This window comes from Cynoglossus semilaevis, chromosome 1 (genome assembly GCF_000523025.1).
Source record: "Cynoglossus semilaevis isolate Cse_v1.0 chromosome 1, Cse_v1.0, whole genome shotgun sequence".
Lineage (NCBI taxonomy): Eukaryota > Metazoa > Chordata > Actinopteri > Pleuronectiformes > Cynoglossidae > Cynoglossus > Cynoglossus semilaevis.
In genome coordinates, this window is record NC_024307.1 from 7,395,413 (window position 1) to 7,405,869 (window position 10,457).

General features: G+C 38.3%; 1 protein-coding gene across 4 annotated transcripts in view; it reads left to right on the forward strand.

Annotated features, from left to right (window-relative positions):
• Window positions 1-3,702, forward strand: part of bahd1 (bromo adjacent homology domain containing 1) — a 44,295-nt gene extending 40,593 nt beyond the window's left edge. For 3 of the 4 annotated variants that reach the window (XM_017038091.2, XM_017038095.2, XM_017038099.2), the window contains exons 3-7: window positions 934-1,343; window positions 1,615-1,774; window positions 2,850-2,929; window positions 3,125-3,216; window positions 3,312-3,702. In XM_017038091.2, the coding sequence (XP_016893580.1) occupies window positions 934-1,343; window positions 1,615-1,774; window positions 2,850-2,929; window positions 3,125-3,216; window positions 3,312-3,504 (935 nt within the window). In that variant the 3' untranslated portion in view covers window positions 3,505-3,702. The remainder of the gene's footprint in view (window positions 1-933; window positions 1,344-1,614; window positions 1,775-2,849; window positions 2,930-3,124; window positions 3,217-3,311) is intronic. The other variant, XM_017038108.2, reaches the window with a different exon arrangement.
• Window positions 3,703-10,457: the final 6,755 nt, after the last annotated feature.

Consider the following 10,457-nt stretch of genomic DNA (forward strand, 5'->3'; position numbering starts at 1 on the left):
GCATCGCATGCCCCCCGGACGCCTCCCTCGGGAGGTGCTCGGGTGCCGTCACGCTGGAGTGACTACGTCGCTCGGCTGGCCTAGGAACGCCTTGGGGTCCCCCCAGAAGAGCTAGAGGAAGGGTCGAGGGAGAGGGAAGTCTGGGTGTCCCTGCTCAGACTGTTGCCCCCGCGACCCGGCCCCGGATAAGCGGTTGAAGATGGATGGATGGATGGATGAATTAGATTTTATATTTTCTAATATACTGACAATATGGTGTATTGGGGAAAAAAACAGATATAGGAAGTAGAGTTAAAGTAACTTTGCTTTAGTGAAGAAAATGCTGATTGTCATAAACCTGGGAAACCACTCCTGGTCTCCCTGAACCATACGTGTCAGTAAAATAGGTTCAGTAGGGTCTACGAAGTACATATATTCCATTAAAGGTTTTAGCTTTGGAATACAAATTTCTTCACATTCACATTTCTTAGTCTTCTCAATCGATTTGTCTATTTCTATTTCAACATAAAACCTAGCAGAGAGCCTTTGTCCAGTCGGACTGATATGATGTACTATTTTCTCTGTGGAGCAAATCAAGGCTGCTGATGAGGCTTGATTCTAGGGAGCAGAGAGATTACACGAAAATAAATTGACCATTAATTTACCATAATGTCATCACCACAGCTGCAGCCTGGGAGCGTGCATGGTTTTATAGTGATGCTAAGTGTGGGTGTGTGTGCACATGCATGCCCTCTGTCAAGGGCTGTAATTGACCTTAATTGAGCCTCTGTGTTTTTTTTTCCTGCTGTTTCAGCAGAAGTAATAAGTAGCAGGTGTAGTTCATGTTTCTATTATAATACCTTGTTAAAGGTTGTTGATTACCGTGTCTGGCCACTCAAAGGACAGTGTGCGTGCCTCACTCCGGTTCATCTCCTTTTTTCGTTGCTTTCCCAGACGACTACTCATCAACTCTCAGTGATCATCACAGCCCTTCCTCCATTCCCATCTCTCCCAGTCCCAGAGTTCTCACTGGTTGTCCCATTCCCACTGTGCCTCCAGCCGGCCAATCCGTGCCCCACGTACAGTCTCCGCTGTCCGATCCCAGCCAGCCCCAGCCTCCGCTGCAGGTGGCCAAGGAGTGTCCGCAGAGTGCCAAGTCACCCAGCGGGTCCAGGTCTGGTGTGCGCGGCCCAGGCGGCATTGGCTCAGCTGTCTACTCTCCCACCAGGGATAAGAAACAGAAGCTCAGCGCCGCCAACGGCAGAGAGCGATCGGTTGCCAAGCAGCCAAAAAAAGCCCGGCAAAAAACTACCAACGGTTGGCGGCCAGTTGGCCTGCCCTTTCAGAAGGAGGTTTTCTCTGTGGTATGTAGAAAACGTCGTACTTATTCTGTTTCATGCAGCCATTGGTAATTAAATTTGATGTCATTTAACTGGTACTTTAAAAGGTTTGGAAGGATTCGAAAGCCATACAATCGGCCCCATCCTGTGTTTCTTCCTCCACATATCTGTCAAGGCTCAGAACAATTCAATACAAATGTCATACTGCAGATTTTAAATCCACAGCCTTTCACAGCTTATCAGTGCGTAGCTGCCGCAGTGTTCAGAGTCTCCTGCCGCCTGTGTGTGTTTTCAGGGAGAGGAGGCTCCTGTCCTGAGGAAGTGTTTTGAGGCCGTTCGGAGAGACGACGAGCTGATTCGAGTCAGAGACACTGTTTTGCTGAAATCAGGACCCAGGAAGAAGTCGCTGCCGTACGTGGCTAAGATCTCAGCGCTGTGGGAAGATCCTGAGTCAGGTTGTTAACTCAGTCAAACACATTAGCTCAGTTTAAACTGGCCAAATGTCTTCATGCATTTTAATCACTGTGGTTCAGCTACATCAAACACTAGGAATATATGCAGTCACTTAGACAGAACTGCTGTGAAATCTTCTAAGAATAGTGACGGTTAAAGAAGCCAGTAAAGAGGTGTTTGTCTTTCCTGCTGTGTGGAGGAGATAGACAAAGGGACAAATAAACAAACTTTGTCCTTTTTTTCACACACTTGCTTCATCAGCAATGACCGGCTGTACTGTGTTGTTGAGAACAAACCCATATTTGCCAGCGTTACAAATTTAGACATGATTGAAAAATAAAAATAAATACAGTAAATAACAAGCAAGTTAAATCTGTAGATACTTCCCATTTCTGTGTATCACCAGAACCTTAATATTTGTTCTTGAAAAGGTTTAAACAAAAAAACAAGAGACACAGAGTGAATATAGTCAACCACAGTAAACAAAAAAAACAAAAAAAACAAGAGACACAGAGTAAGTGAATATAGTCAACCACAGAACGACAGCTGCAGGTTCATTAGGATTTAATTTAGCCAAAAAACGAATTCAGTTAAGGAAATAAAACCAAAACAACTAATTTAGTTGGTTTAAACACGTTTGCCTCCGAATCGGACATTTACTGTCCACTCCACTGAGAGACACCTGGACATATATTTATGTGTGTGTGTGTGTGTGTGTATATATATACATGTATTTTTGTGTATATATATATATATATATATATTTTTGTGTGTATATATATATATACATATGTGTGTATATATATATATATATATACACAAAAATACATGTATATATATATATATATATGTATCTGTGTGTGTGTGTGTCTGTATAAATACAGTTTATATTACTCATGTAATGACCCTATGATGACTTCTTGTTGGAGCAGCTGTTCACATCAGTATCAGTCTGAACAATAATCAGCCTAATCCAGTTCATAGGTTCAAACATTTTCCACATCAAGCGAAGCTGCAGGGCTGCAGTCTAAATTACCCTGAGCACAGAGCTGAACGCTGTGTCTCTCTTCTCCTCAGGAGAGATGATGATGAGCCTGTTTTGGTACTACCGTCCAGAACACACACAAGGGGGACGCAACCCCGACGTTCATTGTGAGGTGAGCCACAAATATGTTCATGTCTGCGTTCTGTATTACCATAGTAACACTTGACACAGTTCAAAAATGAAAAGGTTAAACTTGACTTGACAAATGTGAGGTGAACTGAAAAATCTGATGGGTTGGATCCCACGGTCGGTACTGAGAATCTGAAATGATCAGTAAATCTAAATGTATACCGCTCTCTTCCTTCAGAATGAAGTCTTTGCATCACGTCACCAGGATGTGAACAGTGTGGCCTGTATTGAAGACAAATGCTATGTCCTAACGTTGGCACAGTATTGTCGGTAAGACTTTTTTTTTTTCTTTTTTTTTACAACATGGATTTTCTTTATAGTTTGACGTTGCCGTCTCACCCGCCTGTGTCGTGCTTTGTGCTCAGATTTCGTGCCTTTGTAAAACGCCAGAGGGAAGGCGTACAAGACAGTGCCGCCGCCCTCCTGGTGCCACCCATCTTTGGCAACACCATGCCCACCCACCACTGTGTGCCCGATGACATCGATCCAGAGCTGGTGTTCTTCAGTCGACACGTCTACGACTTTAGATACGGACGCCTGCTAAAGAACCTGCAGTAGCCTCTGTCAGGCGTGGTATATTTACACTAAGGGATGTGCACTGATGACACTCTGGTTTTATTCTCCAAAATTTTAATACGCGTCAAACCTACCTGCTGCCTCTGCCAGAGAGGAACTGGGAATTTAGGAGGAAGAAATTTGCTTGTTTTCGTTTGAAATTTCTTGATCATAGCCAACATGCCGCCCATATACTAGTAAGAGTAATGTCCGACATACAGTATTGTACCAGAGTAGTTATGGCAGTGTCATTGGGCTTTATCATACTTGGCTCTTTGTTGTTTTATCAGCTGTGTGAAGAACCTGGAATGTACTCTGCTGTAGAAAATGCTACTGTAGCTCTTAGAAATGTGACAGTTGATATATTTATACGTAAATATAAGCAGAAGTTGATGTAACACGTGAGTAACGTTACTGCCGGCCTGCAGATATCAAGAATCACTGAAGTGGCTGAAGATGTAATCATGTTCATGATTAGGATTAGAAAGTTCAACAGAGAGGTTTTTGTCCTTTTTGAAAAATGTAGTCGTGGTAAATGTAACTAATGAATTTCTTGCCAAAATGCACATGAGCGGATGATTAGCAGAATCATGTCAATTTAATTTCTCCATGAGTAGAAATCATTTACACATTTAGCTGTGTTACTAGCTGAGCGTGTAGCCACGTTCCGTTTGCCTAACACATTTGGCCAATTGTGTTGAGGAGGGTTTACAGTCTAATTCAAGGTGAGAAAGATTGAGAAAACATCAGGAAAGAAGTTCCAAGGAATATATTGTATGGCAGTTGCTAAGCTAGCAGCAGGATATTGACTGCGCATATAAACACACAGATTCAATCTCAGTGAGAAAATGTCTTAATATATCAAAAAATTATGTTTTACAAATGATGTTTTCTGTGACACTATTTACATCTCAGTGTAACAGACTCAGAATAAATTTGAACAAATCACTGACTGTATAACAAGTGGAGGTAGCCACCGGGTCGCAAAACCTGAAGCAGAAGTGGATATGACCTTAAAAAACAAAAGCTCCACTGGTTAAAATAGAGGAACATAACGTAACTTTATTTTCAACAACACAACATATTCTACAGGTGTTTGATCCCAGTCACTGTGAATTATAATGTAGACAAATGAAGATGAAGAGTCAAAATAGTAAACCACATATTAAACGCCCTTAAACATTGTCCTGTAAGTTGTACAAAATGAATAAAAATTGTTAAATGTCATGCAATTTTTAAAAAAACAATTACAGGGATTTCAGAGATAGTGTTGTATAAAATAGCTTGTTGTCGATAAATCAAAGTAGTCAAACACGAGTATCAGAATTGGCTAAAGAACATTACATTTACCATGGCCTACCATTTATATAACCTTTAACAGTAAGTCTAAATAATATATATACATATATATGTGCTGTATACTAATATCCACTAAAAGCCCATCAACAACACACACACAACAGTTGACCGGAAAGTAATAAAATGATCACTAAATGATCACTAAACGGAAAGTAATAAAATGATCACTAAATGTAATCAAATTAATAAGCTTTGCCTCCCTACTGTAGGTCATTCTCATACTTTCAAAGTAATATTTTCATCATACACCAAACTCAAACCAGTACAGCAGGCTGCTATCTTACATTGGTGACCTGGTTAATATTGTTTTCACAAAGGCAAGAAAATCCTATTTTAAAAAAAGCAGGTACTATTGGGGGGGGGGATGATTTTTGCACTTTTTAAAATCACATATAGCAAGACTTCGATGTAATGCCTAGTTTTCCCGATGGCTACGTCCATTTTTTATACACGGTCTATGAAATATCCACTGTTTATCTTAGTGGACGTGGAATAATGAAGTGTAATTCCTTAAATGAATTTGAAGGACTAATGACATTTTATGACATCAGTCGTGAATTCTACGTACGTCAGCAGAAAAAGCACAGTTGTGATTGGCTGCCCAGGAGCGAAAGTCACCGTTGCTGTGCTTTCAGTTGCAGTTTTTCTTTTAAAACATTTACATTTCTCACCGCTGTAAGCCACAGATGAGGTTTAGCTGTACACCCTGAGTGTGTGTTTGTGTGTTTGATGCTGGCAGATGGCAACAGTTAGTCACTAATATTCTTGATTCTTCACTAACTAGATGCTGAGTAATGTATTCAGTGTAGCATTTAGATCTGTGATAATGATTCATTCCTATGTTGGAAAAAAAAGATATGTATTTATTTCTGTACGGAGAAGAAAAAAATATATAATTTATTTTTAAAAGATAATTTTAAATAATAAGAGTTCTAGATGAGTGGCTTCTTTTCCTGATTAGGAAACAGGTCCATGTTCTTCACCTGCATTATCTAAGATGAAAAGTATCGATGAGTCTTTTTGTTATTTTTTTTCTGTGATTGATTGAGCTTGTTTTGGTTTTTTTCCCAGTAGAAGCCTATTAAATGTTGTGGCGACTTTTCATAGTCCTCCAGACAGATTTATGGAAGGACGGATCAGATACAGATTTGAAGGACACCTGTTAACATGTGACCAGATGCTTAACTTGCCGGACCAAACCCTGTGTTGGCCGCTCCGGACTCCCTGTCATGTTCTTGTCCCGTCCCCTCAGACATTAAGGCTTTGCTCTTTCACCTTTAATCACTGAACGCTACGATGATTCAATCTTACCTTGCCATTAGCCTGTGCCCTTGACCTTGCTGCCTTATAGAACATTCCCGGCCTTTCATGAAGAAACGTGTGCTTATTAGATCGTCGATCTGTTCCTAGATGCTTGAACTGCATCACATGTCCATGTGTCGTGCATCTGATCCAGCGGTTTCAAACTCGCAACCATGCTGTCACCATCCACGTTGTGGTTAAAAACCTGCCCTGAAGCTTCATGTCTATGATTTGAACTACATGTAAAACAGTGTATGCATTCACAGACATGACCTGCCCTACTGCGCATCTGATTGGCTAACTCAGGTAAACCAAACTTGCCGACCAGATGCAGGTCATGCCAGTGATGCCTTCACTGTCCTTGGGGAAAACGTTTGATTGTACTGGGATGTACTTCATACTTTCAGCCATTGTAGTGCAGCATGTAGTGTCGTATTTACAAGATCAGTGGCTGCTTTACAAAAGGTTGGGCTAATTACAGACTATGTGAGTGACACAAAGCACAGTTTTCTGCTAAAGCCAAAATAATACTGCAGTACAACCGTAAAGTTTTATACAAATGTGCCCAAAAGAAGCCTTTTCAGATATTTGGCAGAAAGTAGTGAGCGAATAAGACTGACTTTATTTGTACATTTTTCATGTTCAGTCCCAGCGCCCACGTGACCCTGGATGATCAGTGGCGGTCCAGGTCTATTGAGTTTGACACCTCTGATCAGATCAGATGCGTAGACCTAATCTTGTATCGACATGTTTTTTGTTTTTTTTTCCTGTGTGTTCATGATTCATTTGAGTTGAAATTGTAAGAGAGAGCAGAGAGGTGCTGCAAAGTATTTGACATTATGTGTAGTTTTTAAATTATGCAAGGATTATTATCACTCGTGTGTGTGTGTGTGTGTGTGTGTTCGCTGAACTGTAACCCCAACGCCCAGGTGATTTAGACTACCTACCACTGTCTCCCAGTTTAATGACATGTTTAGTCTTAATTAATCCAGTTGTTGACAACAGCCTTATGTGTTGTTGTGTGATAACTATTATAGCTGGCTCGCTGCAGTATGTCCTTTAACGCAAGTTTAATCCTCTAACAATCATTTTCAAAACAGAAGGCGTTCCTTCCCTTCATGAATTTGTCACTGTTTTGTTGTTTAATCCCCAAACAGCTGTTCTTACTTGTAACTTGATTTGTAATAGTTGCCATGCTGCTGAGGTTTTGCAAAAGTCCAAAGAAAAACATCCGATCTTTTATCTTCTCTCCATCTGGACTGTCAACCATTTAAAAACCATTTCACTTTTCTACACACAACTTGCTACTGAAAAATGTTCACATCAGAATCAAAGTATTGCTTTCAATGGGGTTTTTGTGTCCGTGTGAAACATTTGTGTGTGTTTAGATCATTTTTCAGCTTTCTTTTGTCTTTTGAGTCGTTATTGAATTTTTCTTTTGCTTTCTTGTTTTCCCCAACATATGCTCAGTTTGTTCCATATTTAGTGCGGGGTTAATTTGATTCAGTAATTATGGTCTTGATGTAAATAAATTTAATAAATTAATATATTCCTATCAATTAATCAGTTGATTTGAATGAATAGGTTAGGTGATAGGAACAAACACACCTGCCTTTTACATCGTTGTCAACAAACCAAAGGACAGGTTTTTAAAAAGTAAAGCCCACACAGCACAGTTCTTCCTAGCAGAAATAGAGAAATGTAATAAGGTTTGATTTTTTATTTTAGCTCTAATGTGTGGTTTACAAACAACCTAAAACACAAGAAAATGTTTTTGATAATGTGTCAGATTCACAAGACTTAACTCTGAACCTTCATATATGTCATTTAAAAACATTTACAGTTGTGTCATGGCCTTAGCAGACGTTAAGTTAGTAAATTATGCTTCACTGCGACGTGTGGTACCATTGTCTTAGTTGATTCTCCGTGACGGTTCCCTTAATCCTAAAATATTCCACATCTTTCAAGAGAAGGACAGGATTTTTATTTTATGTTTTTGTGTGTGTGTGTTCACTTCACAAATGCCTTTCGTTTTGATGATGCTGATGATGCAGGTTTGATTCTTGAAATACCACAAAAATACAAAACTTCATTCCCAGGTGTACAAAAACCTAAAGTTTGTTTCTTCTTATGTGAATTTATGTTTGTATTCTTTGCATGGCATTTTGGAAATATCTTGGAAATATTAACCACAGCACAGATTATTTGTATGGTTTTAAATGGACCTCTGTAATATAAGAAAAATATTTAATTGTAATAAATAATATATGCGTTTGAAACTGTTTTTGATGGAGTTTCTTCTACACAATAATCATTTTGATTTTTTTATTTTATTTTAGCTTTTGGCTGCCTCTTTTATAATTATTCAGTTTTTTAACTTTAATAAGTGTAGTTATTTTGAATTCTCGAATCATTCTTGTAGATCAGCATAGTTGGTTAGTGTATAACATTTGTAAAATATCATTAAATTGTAATGTGTAAGTTATAAATAACTAAGTCGTATTGGCTATTTTTTCCGTATATAATACAACTAATTTGTGTTTTGTTTTGTTTCAGTTAACACACACAATTTATGCATCACTTTAACGGACAACAAAAAAGCACACACATAAAAAAAGTAAAACAAACTGCTTTATCTTGCAGTTCATATAGCAGCCATTTTGATTAAATGATGGAACTGTTACATTTCGATCAAGTTTGCTGTATCCCCATTTCCGGGGTGGGCCTATAAAATAAACGAACAAAGGAATTCGTCTTAATAGAGGCAGGTGCGCGTCATTAGGGAGAGCAGAAGATGTAGGACAGTGGCGGGAAGGTAACCGGAAGTAGGTGACAACCATTTGAAACTACCGAGGAGACTGACAGGGAAAATAGAAACTTTTAAATTGTTCGATGCAGAGAGCATACTCCTGTTCAAATCTCCCACGAAAAGGTAAGTCATCAACAGATTATTTATCATATGATTATTTTAAAAGTTTGAGAAAAAAAATCTTATTTTTCACTCATTCTCGCAGAACTTAAACGTAATTGTCGATAAATCCAAACATATCGCTTTACGAAATTTACCCAGGTTTTAGTTGTAGTACTAGCCATTGTCCACTTGAGGGCTCCCATTTCCAATCATTTCTATTCTAATACAGTAATTGAAGAAGCAGTTAAAGTTTTTGATTCATTATAAAGGCAGATATTCAACCACAAATCAAATCTACAATCGAGTTATTTTCAATCAGTGTAAGACAAATATATTAGGTGAGTTCATGTAGAACTTTTAAAACCAAACAATTGTTTGTTAATGAGCAATGGTAATGTGTTAATGTTAATGAGCAATGTAGCCATATGAAAATTTAAGAACAATACAACAAAAACCAAAAAAACTACTTCATAATTTCAAAAAGGAAATCCCCCCTTCTGTTTCCTGGCTTTACCTTATTTATTCCTCTCCACCTGGAGTGATTAGGATCTCATTGTCATGGTTCACTGAATACATTGATGGAGGGAATAACAGAATGCGAACATCTTGAAATTGCACACAGAGACGTCGTCTAACTTCAATAATCAGGTCTTTGATTAATATGTATGAAGCATCCGACTCTAATCAGGTTTTCAGACACTTCCACGTACACGGAGACACTCGGTGATGAAATTATTAGGAAAATAAATAAACATTTTCAGTTGCAATCATGTCCTTAACTCTGAACTAATTCAAACCTGAGCCAGGAGGTCACATCATATGAAGGCTTGAAAAACCCAAAGGTTGGTTCTCTAATGCCAGTAGGTAATAATCTATCATCTGTCATGTGTTTGTAATCAACAGGTGTCATGACATTAAACCTTTTGAAAATATATATTTTATATATGGCATTTCATTTAAATGATAATCAATACATGAAATATGCAGCAGGTGTTTGACGTTAATCAGGCGGCGAAGATCGACTTCAAACCTGCTGCTGTTTACTCTCAGTTAATAACAGTGTGGGTTGCATTTGATTTGTTTTTTTATTCACGTTTAGCTTATGTTTGTTATCTTGTAGATATTTTAAGCTTTTTTTTTTTTTTGTCTTTTGACATTTTTACAGGTAGCTTTAAGCTTGTTATTTTGGTAGTTGTATTTATTTTCCTGGTTGGATTGTTGGATTTGGATTGTTAGGTTATTTTGGTTGTTACTTATTGAATTAAAATTGTTTGCTGGTTGAGCTAAATATGCCAATATAGCTTTATACTTATAATATTTCTGTAAACAAACTTGGATTTTTTTTCGTTCTTTTACCAAAATTCCAAGATATTTTTGCTATAAT